General features: G+C 38.4%; 1 protein-coding gene across 2 annotated transcripts in view; it reads left to right on the plus strand.

The window, feature by feature from the left end:
• Positions 1-15,804, plus strand: part of LOC117964934 (class I histocompatibility antigen, F10 alpha chain-like) — a 39,103-nt gene extending 23,299 nt beyond the window's left edge. For both annotated transcript variants that reach the window (XM_059010676.1, XM_059010674.1), the window contains exons 6-10: positions 702-728; positions 2,816-2,836; positions 3,185-3,205; positions 13,568-13,711; positions 14,066-15,804. In XM_059010676.1, the coding sequence (XP_058866659.1) occupies positions 702-728; positions 2,816-2,836; positions 3,185-3,205; positions 13,568-13,711; positions 14,066-14,097 (245 nt within the window). In that variant the 3' untranslated portion in view covers positions 14,098-15,804. The remainder of the gene's footprint in view (positions 1-701; positions 729-2,815; positions 2,837-3,184; positions 3,206-13,567; positions 13,712-14,065) is intronic.
• Positions 15,805-17,031: the final 1,227 nt, after the last annotated feature.

Raw genomic sequence — 17,031 nt, forward strand, 5'->3', positions numbered from 1 at the left:
TTCAATACAGCTTACACTATACAATGCTTTGCTGTCGAGATGGCGAATGAAGAAATTAAAGCTTTGCCTCTGGATAACACGAGCTGGAGGGGGGAGGGGTGGATGGTGCTCAGTTTTCTAAATTAAACTGATTAATGTTAGTGTATATTTTGTATGTTTCAAACATATTCTACCATAGCACTTCTCTTGCACTGTCTTGTACACTAGATATTCAGTACATATTTTACTGAGGCACTACAGCTGCTATATATTTTTTAGTTATATTTTTTTACTGATAACAATAATAATAAATAATAGTAATTAATATAGCGCCTTTGACAATAAAAAAAATTGCTGCAAAGTCCTTCACATGAATAAAAACATTGACAAATATCAATATATTAATATACAGAGTGTTCAACAATTAAAGTTCACAGATAGAAAATGGCAATTGATGTGTGTGAACCCTCCCTTTTAAATTTGTGCACAGTATAGGGGATATTTTTTTCAAGCTCTACCAATTTCCTGTGACACAGGTCCTTGATCCCAAGACTAAAGCCCCTTTCACACTGGCATGCTCTACCTGGGTTGATTGTTTCAATGTTCAGCGCTAGGGATCAGTGTCACTGACAGGCTTGTTGTTCAGTGTCCAGCGCTGGGGATCAGTGTCATTGACAGGCTTGTTGTTCAGTGTCACTGACAGGCTTGTTGTCTCTTTACAGATGTGGCTGTCCCCGTGGATCCTAATAGTAAGTATGCAGTCATGTGTGTGTCTTCATTACCAGGAATATTGTATCTTAAGTGTTGTGTTTTTTTTCTTCTTAAAATATAAATATCCCATACTACACTTGTGGGTTTGCTCATTAGAGTTGTTACAAGGTTTAAATCACATAACCTCTCCAAGTTTGATTGATGGAAATGTAAGAAATATGTCAATAAGAAAAAAAGGGCGGTGGTTTCTCTGAAGTATCACAAGCACAATTCTTATTTAGAGAAAAAAAACACCAGAGTGGTTTCTCTGAAGTATCACAAGCACAATTCTTATTTAGAGAAAAAAAACACCAGAGTCAGGTTTTTGGATTAAGACTGAAGACTGAAGACTGAAGACAAAACTAACCCTTGTAAGAGTTTACTATAGTAAAAGCCTAGCAACATGTAATAAAGCACAGTGAAAGAATAGTGAGGCATAGCAAAGCATATTAACCACTTCAACTCCAGATGTAAAAGTGAAGGTACCCATAATTAATTGCTATTTTTACCCCTGAAATTGTTAAAAAAAAAAAATAATACTATTAGAAAGAAAATAAATCATAAATCAATAATATATATAACTCCATGAACCTGTTACACCCCTGTTTGCCAGTAAAACAGTACAATAAGCAAGACACACACTTGATATGTATTTATTTTTAATGAACAATAAAAAATATTTCTTTTTGACAAGAATAATATGACGAGTGGTTCTGAGATGCAGAGATGAACGGTGGGGTGATTGCTCTATTGAAAGCATGCAGAGATGAACAGTGGGGTGACTGCTCTATTGAAAGCATGCAGAGATGAACAGCGGGGTGATTGCTCTATTGAAAGCATGCAGAGATGAACTGTGGGGAGATTGCTCTATTGAAAGCATGCAGAGGTGAACGGCGGGGTGTGGTGCTCTATTGAAAGCATGCAGAGATGAACGGTGGGGTGACTGCTCTATTGAAAGCATGCAGAGATGAACAGTGGGGTGATTGCTCTATTGAAAGCATGCAGAGATGAACGGTGGGGTGATTGCTCTATTGAAAGCATGCAGAGATGAACGGCGGGGTGATTGCTCTATTGAAAGCATGCAGAGGTGAATGGCGGGGTGATTGCTCTATTGAAAGCATGCAGAGATGAACGGTGGGGTGACTGCTCTATTGAAAGCATGCAGAGATGAACAGTGGGGTGTGGTGCTCTATTGAAAGCATGCAGAGATGAACGGCGGGGTGATTGCTCTATTGAAAGCATGCAGAGGTGAATGGCGGGGTGATTGCTCTATTGAAAGCATGCAGAGATGAACGGTGGGGTGATTGCTCTATTGAAAGCATGCAGAGATGAACAGCGGGGTGATTGCTCTATTGAAAGCATGCAGAGATGAACAGCGGGGTGATTACTCTATTGAAAGCATGCAGAGATGAACGGTGGGGTGATTACTCTATTGAAAGCATGCAGAGATGAACGGTGGGGTGATTGCTCTATTGAAAGCATGCAGAGATGAACGGTGGGGTGATTGCTCTATTGAAAGCATGCAGAGATGAACGGTGGGGTGTGGTGCTCTATTGAAAGCATGCAGAGATGAACGGCAGGGTGATTGCTCTATTGAAAGCATGCAGAGATGAACGGCAGGGTGATTGCTCTATTGAAAGCATGCAGAGATGAACGGTGGGGTGATTGCTCTATTGAAAGCATGCAGAGGTGAATGGCAGGGTGATTGCTCTATTGAAAGCATGCAGAGATGAACGGTGGGGTGATTGCTCTATTGAAAGCATGCAGAGGTGAATGGCAGGGTGATCAGTGTCACTGACAGGCTTGTTGTTCAGTGTCCAGCGCTGGGGATCAGTGTCCAGCGCTGGGGATCAATTATTACTGTAAAAAATGTTATTGGGGGAGAATATGATTGATTTGGGTGATTATTATTGATTTTACCATTTTTATTTTACTGGAAATAGATTAATACACAAATAGGTCCTGGTTGCGGCATTACATTGACTGGGAAGATATTTACATTGATTCCTGAATGAAATAAGAAATTAAGTTGTTGTGAGCAAACATTTTGCGTTAATGTTTAAAAACTTCTGTTTTGTCTTCACAGCCCAGACTTTGCTTGCCAATGGTAAGTATCACAGTGTTGCTTTCAATTACAGATCTTCAATTACATCTGTATTATGAGGATAAACTGATCAAGTTGCTTCAGTCCAATAACTGTTATCACTTTTTTTATTGAAAATAGATAAATGTTAAAATATTCCTTAAAACACATCCAGTGGTAAAATGCTGCCAGTACTCATTTTAAGACTTATTTTAATACCGTTGTCATGGGGAAAAAGGGGAGGGTTCGATGGAAATTCAATGAAGATGACAGGACCGAAACATCATTAGTTATTTTTCAAATACATAAACAAAGGGCGTGTGAACCAACATTTTGCGTTAATGTTTAAAAACTCCTGTTTTGTCTTCACAGCCCAGCCTTTGCTTGCCAATGGTAAGTGTCACGGTCGTGTTTGTTGTTTTCAATTACAGACTTTCAATTACATCTGTATTATGAGGATAAACTGATCAAGTTGATTCAGTCCAATAACTGTTATCACTTTTTTTTTTCTATTTTATTGTAAATAGATAAATGTTAAAATATTCCTTAAAACACATCCAGTGGTGAAATGCTGTCGGTACTCATTTTAAGACTTATTTTAATGCCGTTGTCATGGGGAAAAAGGGGAGGGTTCGATGGAAATTCAATGAAGATTACAGGACCGAAACATCATTAGTTATTTTTCAAATACATAAACAAAGGGCGCTTTGTTTGTTTATCTATCTAGGTGTGTGGAATGGTGGTGGGCAGTTCACTGACACACATGAGACAAAACTTATTTGTAACGCTGCTCAGGCGCACTGATTTATTTTTACCTGCAGAGGGCGCTGTTTTCCGTGGCCTGAATACTGACAGTAGTAATCAGGACCACAAGGTTACTAATACTGGTGTACAGTCCAGTGCACATACAAGTGCTCAAAATAATAATGAAAGAAAAAGGGAAAACAAAACACTACTAACAAAACTTCAAAATAAAGGTGCTGCTACCCACACGGTTCGGGTCTCCGTCCTACACTCCACCGTTCCCTCAGACTACGGTCTATACTTTGGGGGCCTGCCCACGGTTTCTCCGCTACTCCTATATTTCTTTTCTTTGGTTTTTTCTCCGGCTGTTCTCGGTCCGGCAATTGGAATTCCGCTTGCTCATTTGTCGTCCTATAGGGGCCGGCCTAAGGGAACAACAGAGCGTTATTTTATAGGCCCAGCAATCCCCCAAGGCCCGCCTCCCAACCGTTCAGAGAGAGGGAGAGACCACACCTTCTCCCAACCTCTCCATGTCATTGCCATGACTGACAGGCAGATCTTACGGGGCTTCTGCCCTCTTCCTGCAGAACCATGCATGCGCCAGACAGTCAGCACAGATCTCTCCTGTTACAAGGTGTAAAGTAAATTCATATTTCATTTATTATATTCAGGAGATCGATCTCATCGTTCAAATATGTTTTTTTTTCTTCTAATTCTTTAACAAATTTATATAAAATATAGTATAGTAATTTATATAGTAATTTAATATTGTGCCTTTACGTGAATAAAAACATCATCTTAGAATTTTTGGGCCCTATAATTGAATGCTCTCCCACCTGTGTTTATTCTTTTTATTTGTTTTTTTAATTTGTGGGACAGTAAGCAACCTGGCATTCTGTGATCTGAGTGGGTGTCTAGGAATATATGGTATTAAAAGATAATTTAAATATGGTGCAAGGCCATTTAATTAAAAGCAACACCTTAAAATCTATCCTGAATCAGCCCGGAAGCCAGTGCAGAGATGCTAGCACAGGAGTCATGTGATCTTGTCTCATAGTCTTAATTCTAGCTGCAGCATTTTGTATAAGTTGCAGTCGAGATATAACATGGCTAGGAATACCAGAGAATAGGGTATTACAGTAATCAATTCTGGAAGATACAAAAGCATGCACCAATCTCTCATATCTGAGGGGGAAAGAATACTTCTCAATTTGGTGATATTTCTTAGATGATAAAAATACATTTCAGTAATTTTCCTGATGTGTGTCTCAAAAGAAAGATTTGGGTTGAAGATCACACCCACATTCCTCATTTCATAAGTTCAGAAGAGAAGCCACCAAGAGTAAATCACAAGCATCACTTCTATTTTATCATTGAAAAGTTTTCAAGCACCCATTTCTTTATGTCGGCAAAACAGGAGCTCAAAATATTTACAGCTGAGGTGTCCCCCTGTTTCAGGGATAAATATAGCGGTGTATTGTCAGCGTAACAATTAAAATAGCTATGCATAATATTGCCCATAGCCAGCATATACAAAGTAAACCGAGGGGCTAAGAATTGAGCTCTGTGGGACCCCGCCTGTAACCTTTGACAAAAAAGAAGTATCCTCCTCTATTTCAACAAATTGCAACCTGTTTGAGAGATAGGATCGAAACCAAGACAGAACGCAAACTGACAGTCCTACCAGATTTTCAAGGCAAAACATTAAAACTAGGTCTGTCAAGCGATTTAAAAAAATGAATCACGGTTAAAACTCGTGAGTAAAAAAAAAAAATCTTTGTTAATCTACACAAATCAATTACTACCTCCATCTAATGTAAATGTGTTTTATTACTGATGCTATTATTATCCTTAACTATAAGTAAAGTCGTATTAAAATGTATTTATTTAACTAGGAAATGTACCCATTGAGACCGTCACCAAAATCTAGTAGGGTCAATAATTTAGAAATTACAACTACATGTACACCCTCGCTATAACGAACCTGTTCAGGTCCAAGCCATTTGTTCATTATATCGAGGGGTTTGTTAGAGAAAGGACAATCAAAACATACTGTTGGAGTGAATTAATGAGATGAGATTGTGAATACAAGCAGAATTACATGTACCTGATCGTCTCATGTATGCAGTATTCTGCCTTTGCTTTATCCCATTCATTAAAGAATTAACACTCAGTCGGGAAAGTCGGGAAAATAAAATATGTTTTTCACAAATGGTCATGGAAATTAATAGGTCATGGAAAGTCATGGAATTCTACATTCTTTGAAGTGTACGAACCCTGGCAGTACAAATCTGACGGTAATCTTTTCAAATCTTAATCCAACATGCAAGAATCCCAAAATTAGCTTTTATTCCAAATCAACCCGACAGGAAAAGTTCATCAGATCCTCAAGTTTATTTTTTTTGTTTGTTGTTTTTTTTCTTTAATCAGTTATGCTTTGCAGCATGGTTGCTGAACAAGCCAAAAAACAGAGTGCTTTTTGACAGCTTATATTCACTGCAGAGTTATGCCTGTGTTACTCCTTTTTTCAAACCATCAATATAGTTTCCAGCTTTGTTGCAATATAAATTGATTTTTGTTTCGGAGGCAGTTACACAGTGTGTGCTTTTTATTAAGATGAGTTGACTGCACTGTGGAGGTGCATCCCCTGCATACAGACCGGGATGTTGAGTGTGTGTTTATATTATCTTTTTTTTATTTGGGGTCCAGGGGCCAGGTTTGTTATAATAAAGGGCGTCATAGCGAAGGTGTCCTGTACAACCAACAAAATAAAACATGCAGTTCAAGCCTGATCAGCAGCATACAGAGATCATAAAATAGATTAAATAGGATATCTATTTTACATGTGATTTGTGTACTGAAATAAAGTAGTTTTTCAAATAAAATTATAAATATGTAGCTACAGGTGTGCCGAAAGGCTGAGACACAGCAATGCGATTAACATGCGTTTAAAAAAAATTATCTGCAAAAGAATTAATGCGTTAATCGCAGAAGTTAACTGTCCTAATTAACCCCTTGAGTAGTATGAACGTACCAGTAAGTTCGCTGCTCTCTGGTCTCCAGGGAGTACAAACGTACTGGTACGTTCTGCAACTTTAAACTTGAATTACTGAGCCTTCAAAACTCCTGATAACAAGATATTGTAACACTAGGTTTCTGTAACAATTTTTATTGGTCTCTTGCACCCTCTGCCACATATTGACTGAATTACACACAATAAACCATCACAAAAATTTCAACGATATCTGTAAACCCGATGGCAAAAATTGCTCTGTGAGAAAGAAGTATTAGAAATAATACTGAATTCAGATTCCAATTTAAAATTCAAATGCATACAGTTCTTCCACTGAATCGGATGTCAGCGAGTGTGTTAGTGAAGACATAAGTGAAGAATATTTACCATTAACATCAAGTGACAGTGAAGAGGCGGCGCCAAGCTCATGTGCATTGCTCCATGCTTCAAGGAGCATCATACGCTGAAGCATTAGACACTCTCACTCCCTCCCCCCCCGACAACCTGTTTACCCAGGTATGATTTATTCATGTCTCTCTCTCGCTCTCGCTCTCTCGCTCTAGTTCAGCTCTTTTTTTTTGTTAGGACGTGTTCTTGTGGTTGTTCCACCCCGTTGTTTATTGTCTACCTGTTATTTTTTAGTCTAAACCTTTCCGTATGACAAAATAAAAAAAAAATGTATTTGTTTTATTTATTCACTGTAAATATTTTGTCAGTATTCATTACAGACATACAGACATATACCTTTCAGCTTGTTTGTACGCTGTACTCTTAATAATCAAGCGCATGCAGAAGACATAAAAAACCTCACTCCCGTAGGGCCGGCAGGGCATTTTAGAACTCACTACTCAAAGGGTTCAAACAGAATGATCAAGTGTCAAATGCACCACTTAAATCTAACTGTATAACCACTCTAATTTAAGTTGCTCGGCAACTACTCTTTCTAAAACTTTAGACAGAAATAGAAGATTTGAAATGGGCCTGTAGTTATTAAGAACATTGTGATCTAAGGTAGATTTCTTGAGCAGTGTTTTACTATTTCAGTCTTCAAAGAGTTAGGAACAATATCGGATAAAAGGGAGCTATTAACAATATTTAATGCTGTGGTATTTATTTTGGAGAATACTTCTTTAAAAAGTGGAGTAAGGATAGGATCTAATACACATGTAGTGTGGAGTTCATCTTCTTAACTATATTAGCCAGATCTATCTGACTAATCCAAGAAAAAATGCTCAAAAATGTGGATTGGTGGATGTCACGGATAGCTTGTGTGGTGATGTGAGACCCGGAAGAGACAGGACACAGTTTAGTGAGTGAATGCGCTGCTGCGCCGGTTTATTATAAATAAAACAAAGATTTAAACAAAACACTATACACCTGCACAAAACAAACAAAATGGTACGGTGGCCAAAATAAATACAGACAAAACAGTGGACAAACCCCAAACAAGTATCAATTATATTTACTCTGTCCTTCTCCTGTTCTCCACTGCGAACACCCAACCCTGTGTGGTCAAACACTGACTCTTTTATGCAGCTGTGCCGAGACTCAGTTGCTAATCAATCATTCAATTGAATCTCGGCACAGTCTGCACGTGAACTACTTTGTGATACACCAGTGCCCAAATACTATCTGCACGTGAAGTGATTGTGTAATCCCTGTGTATAAATACAAAAATACATTTTAAATCATTCGTCCTACATAGCCCAATTCCCACCCCATGCACCAATATATACACACCAACAATAACACACCACATACAACATAAAACACAAAGTAGGCACAGGGGCGGGGCTAGGGGTGTTGCGATATGAGGATAAAAAGATAATCGCGATATCAATTCTAAAGATTATCGTATCATCAGTATTTTTAATTATCGCTGTAATTTATTTATGATTTTGCTCTGAGAAAAACCCATCAACTGGACAGGATGCAGAAAAAAAACAATAGTGGCATCCATTAGATGGAGATAATGAACCTTTTCACTGGGTTTTTTATATAGCCACAAAATCAACAAGATTGTTGTTTATGATCCTAAAATCTGTTGTCTTAACAACTTAACTCAGTTATATCGCCTAGATTATTTTGAAAGTTCTGAACGAGAAACATTTTTAAAAGCTGTAAGGAGAGGTTCACCGCAGGTAGTAAGTATTCACATGTATTCCATGTATTAATTTTCATATGCTCAGTTACTGGTACTGGAGTAGGGCTGAAACTTAGGGCTGGATAGGTGGAGCACGGCAGTAGGATCGTGGGAATGCACCAGGGGCACAGTAATTCATTGCAATATTTATTAAAGGAGTATGACCACTTTGGTATGTCTATGCTGGGGAGGTGTAATATTAATATATATTTTTGTGTGTTGTATGGTGTGGTTGTGTATTGTGGGTTGGGTTTGGGCTCTTTGAACAGTGGTCCGGTGGTATCATGTCGTCAGGGCCCTGGGGCCACTGTTCATAAAACTTACCTGGCCGTTACATAAGCCTAAGTAAGGAACTGCGCTCAGCGGGGCTTTCCCAAAGTAAATAAGCCGAATAAATTGCTTATTTAATTATTGTTTAGTTTATTTCTTTCCACGGTACTTGTCTTTTAATAAAGCTATAATTGGCAATGTTAAACCATGGCCATTTCTTAATTGCATTGTATTAGCTGACGAGGAAGAAACAAGCTATTTTTCTATATGTTCCTGTGACAGGGTACACCCCGCCCCTGTATTATTATTTGTATATTTGTATTTATGACGGTGGAAAAGCCGTGTTTTTATTGTTTGTTTTTATTTTAAAACCTGTGAGAATGTGGCTGGAGCTTCAACAAGGTAATTGTTTTATTGATAATTAAGGCTCCAGCCACAGCTTAAAAGAACCTGCTCCAGGCTGATCGGGGTATTTTCTTTGAGCCAGAGACGGGAGTACTGTGTAGAGCGAGAGAATACACCCGAAGCAACTGCTACCGCTGTACCACACGGTTTGTTTTGCTGATTTATTTTGGCCACCGATCCCTTTTGTTTTGTGTATTGCAAAGTGTTTTGTTCATTATTTCATTTTATTAAACGCGTCTCGTTCCCCGTACCTTTGCCTTTGTTTACTTCCTGGTCTGTGACGTCACCACCCACACGCCACTCAAGCCCACCTGTTCACAGTTCCTTAAAGGAAATGAATTGCTTCACTGTGTAAAGGATGTAGTCACTACACTACACACCGTTTGTTTTTTTTTCATAAAGACATTCTGTCTGGAGACGCACTTCAAATAACACGGCAGAATCAGCAAAGAAACAATTGTGAGGATAAATGATGTGTTTACATTAAAAGGGACGCTATTTAAATTACAGTCGGGTAATGCACAGCAGTGAACTTATTTAGAGCAACAAGTCACACGTTTTTGTTTTTTTTTAATCAAACTGTTTCATATTTTATCCTGGTTATTGTAATGCCAGTAAAACGCTAAAACATATTTGTGTACTGTACATATGATTACTCTCAAATGACATTGCTGGACTGTTACTAAACTGTTTAATATTGTAATTGGACTAGTCTTGATTAAAATGTCAGTTGTGTACCTACAGTAATTGATACCCATGTTTGTAGATGTTTAGAAACTTGTGAGAGTTCTGCATTTAAAATATTGAGTATTTTGTAAGTATCTGTTGTATTATAATTAATCACCATATTTTTTTTTTCAATTTGAAGGTTTATAAAGTTATAAAACATATTTTAGCTTAAATAGTTAACATTTAAAATCTGTAAGAATTATTTTCTATTTATTAAAGGGTACATAAAGACCTTTTTATTTTATTGTGTTACATTTCCCATCATCCTCCTGCTCAGTGGTAAACCCATCTCAGTTACATATGTGAGCAGGAGGATGATGGGAAATGTAGTTCTGAGAGGTCCATGCAGATATATGTGAAGCCATCTTGAGGCAGGGAATGCAATTTAAAAGTTTAAAAAAGTGGTCAAAATGTAAAAAAAAAAAAAAACAATACACACATCTTATGTAAACAGTTGTAGCAACACATGGGAACATGTAACAATAAAATAAAAAGGTTGTTATGTACCCTTTAAATGTATGTTTTAAAAATACCATGCTGTACTGCAATTATGATAATACTCCACACAATAATCATCGGACAATCTTCATATGGTGACATCCCTAGGTGGGGCACCCCGCCACAGTGGATTAGCGCAGTTTGATGAGACATCTAAATGTGAATCTACCTGATTCCTAATGTGGTACGCTATACCTGATTCCTAATGTCAGTAACTTTTTTGTTAACGTGATTCATGAAGTCATTACAACTTACCGTTTGGTTGGACAGACTCTGGAGGAGGATTAGTTAACTATAAACTGAAAAATAAATTTAGGATTATTCTTGTTTATTTCAATGAGATTTGAATAACCCGCTGATCTGAGGATAGTGCAGCCCAATATTTCAAAATATTATCTTTCCAAATCAAATAATGAAGTCTAGTAGCTCTCCAACTACGTTCTAGTTTGCGACACATGCGTTTATTCATGCGCGTTGTGTCGTTAAACCATGGGGAGAATCTTTCTGTACCCACTTTATTCATTTTAGAAAGGTGCAATAGTATCAAAGTTGTTTGTTAGAATATCGTTCTCATTTTCCACCGGCTCTTCACCTGATCCTGGCTGAGTAAAAGATGAAGCAGACAGTGCTTCTATGAATGTCGTTCTCATTTTCCACCGGCTCTTCACCTGATCCTGGCTGAGTAAAAGATGAAGCAGACAGTGCTTCTATGAATGTCGTTCTCATTTTCCACCGGCTCTTCACCTGATCCTGGCTGAGTAAAAGATGAAGCAGACAGTGCTTCTATGAATGTCGTTCTCATTTTCCACCGGCTCTTCACCTGATCCTGGCTGAGTAAAAGATGAAGCAGACAGTGCTTCTATGAATGTCGTTCTCATTTTCCACCGGCTCTTCACCTGATCCTGGCTGAGTAAAAGATGAAGCAGACAGTGCTTCTATGAATGTCGTTATCATTTTCCACCGGCTCTTCACCCGATCCTGGCTGAGTAAAAGATGAAGCAGACAGTGCTTCTATGAATGACTCCTTGCGGAAGTGAGGTGGTACGTGTTTTCACACTACACGGGATTGTGACCCGGGTAGCCAGAACCCGGGTAGGAGTGCCAGTGTGAAAGGGGCTTTAGTTTATCTGCTTTTCATCCAACGTGCCTGCATTCCATCTATTATTATTATTTATGTATTTATTTCTTGGCAGACACCCTTATACAATTGTTACAAGTTATCACATTATACAGATATCACATTATTTTTTTACATACAATTACCCATTTATACAGTCAGGTTTTTACTGGAGCAATCTAGGTAAAGTACCTTGCTCGGGTACAGCAGCAGTGTCCCCCACCTGGGATTGAATCCACGACCCTCTGGTCAAGAGTCCAGAGCCCTAACCACTACTCCACACTGCTGCCCTACTCTGACACATTCCAAAAATGCCAATTATAGTAATTCATTATATGATAAGTCTTGCTGGAACGAGTGTAAAATATTTGTAAAATTACAAGCAGCTGTTAAACAAACAACCTTTTGTTGCTATTGGTAATCACTATTGTTGATCTTAATGATCTTTTTTTAATATATTTTCGGTTGTGTAATATCTGAAAGCATTCGATTACGATAAATCTTGATTTCAGTTCACCAATCGAATGTTGGTGACGGCTGTAGCTAAACACACCCACTACTGTCTCTTCTTAATAAACTAAGCCTGTTGTATTTTAAAGGGCTTCATGCTGATTCACAGTGTAGAGTGGGAGAGCGTTACCGTTTCTGCACTCATGCACCGGAGGAGGGAGACGTGTTTCAAAAGAATTGCCCTCTTACCCTTCATTTGATATAATACTATACTATGTATACATTGTCTATAGCTATATTAAAAACATATTTTATTAGATTGGGAAAATCTGGAAATAGCATTATAAAAACTGGAACTTTCAGTTCTATAAATAATTTAAATATTTGCCGTGCTGACTAGCACGTCCGTTTTTAAAAAGTTGAAAAGACTTCTCAAAGCCGATTACCAGAAAGTGTGCTGGGGAATATGATCAAGCCATGATGAAGAATCAATTGAAGAAGGGGTACAGTGTGTAACACTGAAGGTGTACAGTGTGTGTAACACTGAAGGGGTACAGTGTGTGTAACAGTGAAATCACTCAGTCACATTTCCTGTTCAGCTTTGAGAAGCCTTTTCAAAAGCTGATTGGTAATTAATCTAGACAGAATATATTATTGTAGGATAAGTGAGTACCCAGGGTAAGGAAAGTATGAGAATAATTTCAGAATACTATGGAGTTTAAAATGACCTTGTTGGACTTGTTACTGCATAATGTCATATTTCTTAATACTTATCATTTAAAGTTTAACTTAAGTGTTATACAGTGCTCACCCGTTCTAACGCGCCCCGTTATAGTCCCGTTTGCTCCATAATGCCGTTACAGTTGCCCTTTTATACTCATTATAAGGCAGAATACAAACAGCACGGTCTTGTAACTATGGCTCCCTACTATAGCGTTATAAAGGGGCAGCGCTGTATTACAGTACATGACTGAGTGATCCATGCAAGGGTACACAGCTTTCAGCTTCCTTGTTTATGGTGAATTGGTTATACTTTATCAGGTATTTTTAAGCCTTTTTTGTATTAAAAAATGTATCATGTACCAATATCTATATATTTTAGAACAATTTATTAATTTGCACTGAATTTGTCAAAAAAAAATTAATGTTTACATGTAGGAAAAAAAAAAACAACTGCTGCACATATTGGTACCGCACTTGTTTGTTGAATTTCACCCCGGCACACATCCAAATGGCACATAGTTAGTACTAACTCTAGTAGCTGTGTTCCTGTTTGTGGCATTACATTGATTGAGGAAAGGAATTTATACAGATTCCTGAATGTGTTGCAACACTGACTTAGTATGTGAAATAAGTTTTTTTTTTTTTTCCCCCTTTCTTTGGCAGAAAATCCACAGAAACGTGGCAGTGACTCTAGCCACAGTGACTCTGGCCACAGTAACTCCAGCGAGTCTGTTAAATCCAGCGATTCTAACTCCAGCGAGTCTTCTAAAATCAGCGATCCTGACTCTGTTAAATCCAGCGATTCTGGTATGTCCAATTAAAAGTGCAAAATGAAAGCCTTTCTCATTATATAATGTTTGTCTCCCTATGTGCTATTGTTGTAAATGTATTTATTCTTTTAAAAACCCGTCCATTTTTTGTATTTTAATCTTTAATATCATTAAGCATTGGATTGTACGTTTTTCTGGTCAAACTCTGCTTCAGCGAGTCTGATACCATATTATTTGCTCTACCATTAAGGTGGCTGCATGTTAATAATAATGATTTCATTAGTGTGTCCTTCATGAGTTCTATCCAGGCTCGCTCCTGTCCTAATGAGGTGTTTTTGTGCTTGGTAGGGAGTGTGTTACTAATATACATGTTATGTTTTTGTTATTTCAGGTGTTTCTGTGAATCCAACAAGCCCAGTATAAAATAACATGGTGCCAGTGGTGCAGTCCCTGCAGGATCAGTAACACGAGCTTCAGCTCCAATGCTGAGAGTTCTGCAGTGGCAGGAATTGAAAGGAACCCAACTTCCTCCCTCATAGCCGTCGTGAATTTGGCACTTTAGATTAAACTAACACATCACCCCTCGTAATCCGCACCAAAGTTTTTTGCATGATCCTTTTATATAATAATGTTTTTTCTTTTTTTTTTTTTTTGAAGGTAGCATTTAAACAAAAAAAAAAGGATTCAATAGATGCATGATTTTTGTTTATTTTTTTCTACACAAAATCTACAGAATAATGTGATGTTTGTTGTTAATCAGGGTTCTTGAGTTTATTCAGTGTATTCGTTTTTAAAATATATATACTTTTATGATTATGTGTAGATCGGTGTGTGGTTTTAATGTTTCTTTATTTTAAATATTGGTCAGCTGTTTAATTTCTATGTCCCTTTGATTGGTTTTAATATATTTCCAATTTTTAAATCTTGTCTTGAGGAGTGCTGTGTATATAATTGGCTATAAGGTGAGTTTCTGGAGCTGACCAAAACGTAACAATATATATTGAACAGTTTTCTTGATTGTGGAAGAAGAGTGCTATATATTCACTATATAGTCATATTGTGTATCCATATTGCAATTGCTCAGATAAAACCAGGACCCAGTCTGCTACTGGCATGATGGATCCAGGGCATCTTTACTGGTCTTTGCTCAATGTTGAACTTGTCTAGACAAATTACCCTCCTCTCTGGCTAAGTATTCTGTTTCCAATTATAAATGGGTTTAAATGTTTATAAAATGGCAAGAATAGAGGAAGCAATCTCATTGGCTAACCAGTGTTCCATCCTGTGCTGATGTGTCACCATGGCAGCACAGCTCAGAACTTCACTGGACCAGTCCACTCTGGGAGGGGTGGAGGGGGTGCCATTTTAATAGCACAGTAACACACTCCAGGGTGTTCAGATATGGTTGTAACAACGACACCCCTAGGCATTCGGACATTGAACTGTATTGAACACCCTGGAGTGTTACTGCTTTCATACACCTCAGTTGATCTATCTAACAGAAATAATTCAACTAGAAAGATTTTTGTTTTAATTCTTGAGTTTCCAGATAAACAGTTTTGCCATTTGTCATTTTCTATCTATTGGCTTACAAAAATCTTTAACTCGAAAGTCATCGTCATATTCCTTCATTTGGTTAACTACTGTATACCATATTAAAAGATGGCACCAAATCAAACTGTGCATATCCGGTGCCTTCATCACTACAATTACTGTTAGTGATGTATTTTGCCAATACAAGTATTTAAAATGCCAGGATTGGGTCTATATTAACATTGTAAAGAAAGGTAACTGTTTAGATCAGTAAATGCACAGCTGTGTTTTTAATTCTGTTTGAAGATCAGATTTAATGTGAGAATTACAGCTGTAATAATACAAGACAAGCAGCATTAATGCCGTGTATACTCCTGCAGATGCACGTCTGTAAAGTGCAATCATTTCATAGCAAACAAGCTTTGTGTTCGTAGTTCTAAACTGTTAGGGTTGTTAAGGATATATTGAATTTAAGTTTCTAATCAAAAAATTATATCTAACATGTAACATTTAATTTTCTTCTAATAAAATGTATTTTAAAAATGAAAACCTTAGCAATTTTCTTTAAATATCCATTAAAGGAAGTGTGTGTCTCTTTACCTGGGTTGGTTGCTTTGTATTTTCATCATACCCTCAGCATGCAGTGTACAATCCAAATTCATTAGAACTCTTCAGTCTCAACAAATGGGTGCTAAAGTTACCCTAAAACGCCTGGTAACTTTGGCCACCCGTAAAGTTTAACAAACAAATTAGAATTTAAAATGTTTAAAGCCCTGTGAGGGTGTGTGGGTGGATCACTGGGGACACGAGAATGTCTGAGATGCCACCCCGGCACACACGATGTGTTTATATTCCACAGTGCTGTGAGGGTGTGTGGGTGGATCACGGAGGACATGAGAATGTCTTTGAGACCCTGCCCCGGCACACACGATGTGTTTATATTCCACAGTGCTGTGAGGGTGTGTGGGTGGATCACGGAGGACATGAGAATGTCTTTGAGACCCTGCCCCGGCACACACGATGTGTTTATATTCCACAGTGCTGTGAGGGTGTGTGGGTGGATCACGGAGGACACGAGAATGTCTTTGAGATGCGGCCCCAGCACACACGATGTGTTTATATTCCACAGTGATAGCAACAGGGTTATAGTAATCCTCAGTACCAACAATGGTTTCCCCCTGAGGTACTGTGCGTGTTGCAATTATACTCCATATTGAAAAGGGAAAATCAAAACAGGAAACAAAGCACTAATAAAAGTACAAGTAAAGTGCTGCTTCATGCAGTGTCTCACCGCCTCCGCTAACCTGCAGGTACGAGTGATACTGACGTTCTAGTCCTTACCACTTTATTGGGGTGCCCAGATTCCCCCCGAATTAAAACTAAATTCTGTCCCCAGGACTGTCTGTCACCAGTAGGCACGTAGGACCTGAAGCTGTTACTGTGAACTTTAGCCGGCTCTTTCTCTGCAATAGGCAGTGTTTCTTTTCTTTCTTTGTCGTCCATAGACTTTCACTCTCTCTGATTCCGTTCTCCGGCCAGAGCTTCCGCTGGCTGGTATCCTGCTAGGAGCACCCCAAGGAATAGGAGAGTGTCCTTTTTAGGAGGTCTACCGCCCTACCCCCCCCAACCCTCCCCCCCCCCCCCAGAACCGCCCTTCAACCAATCAAAGGTCCGATCGACACACCCTCGTTCAACCTTTGTGTCAATGCTGTGATTGACAGGCTGGTCAAAACAGGGCTTCCGACCCCCTCCTGCAGGATCGCGCATGCACCCAATAGTCAGTATTGTTCAGTATGTGGGTGTCGCACTTCAAATATAATAGAA

The sequence above is a fragment of the Acipenser ruthenus genome, chromosome 41 (genome assembly GCF_902713425.1).
Source record: "Acipenser ruthenus chromosome 41, fAciRut3.2 maternal haplotype, whole genome shotgun sequence".
NCBI lineage: Eukaryota > Metazoa > Chordata > Actinopteri > Acipenseriformes > Acipenseridae > Acipenser > Acipenser ruthenus.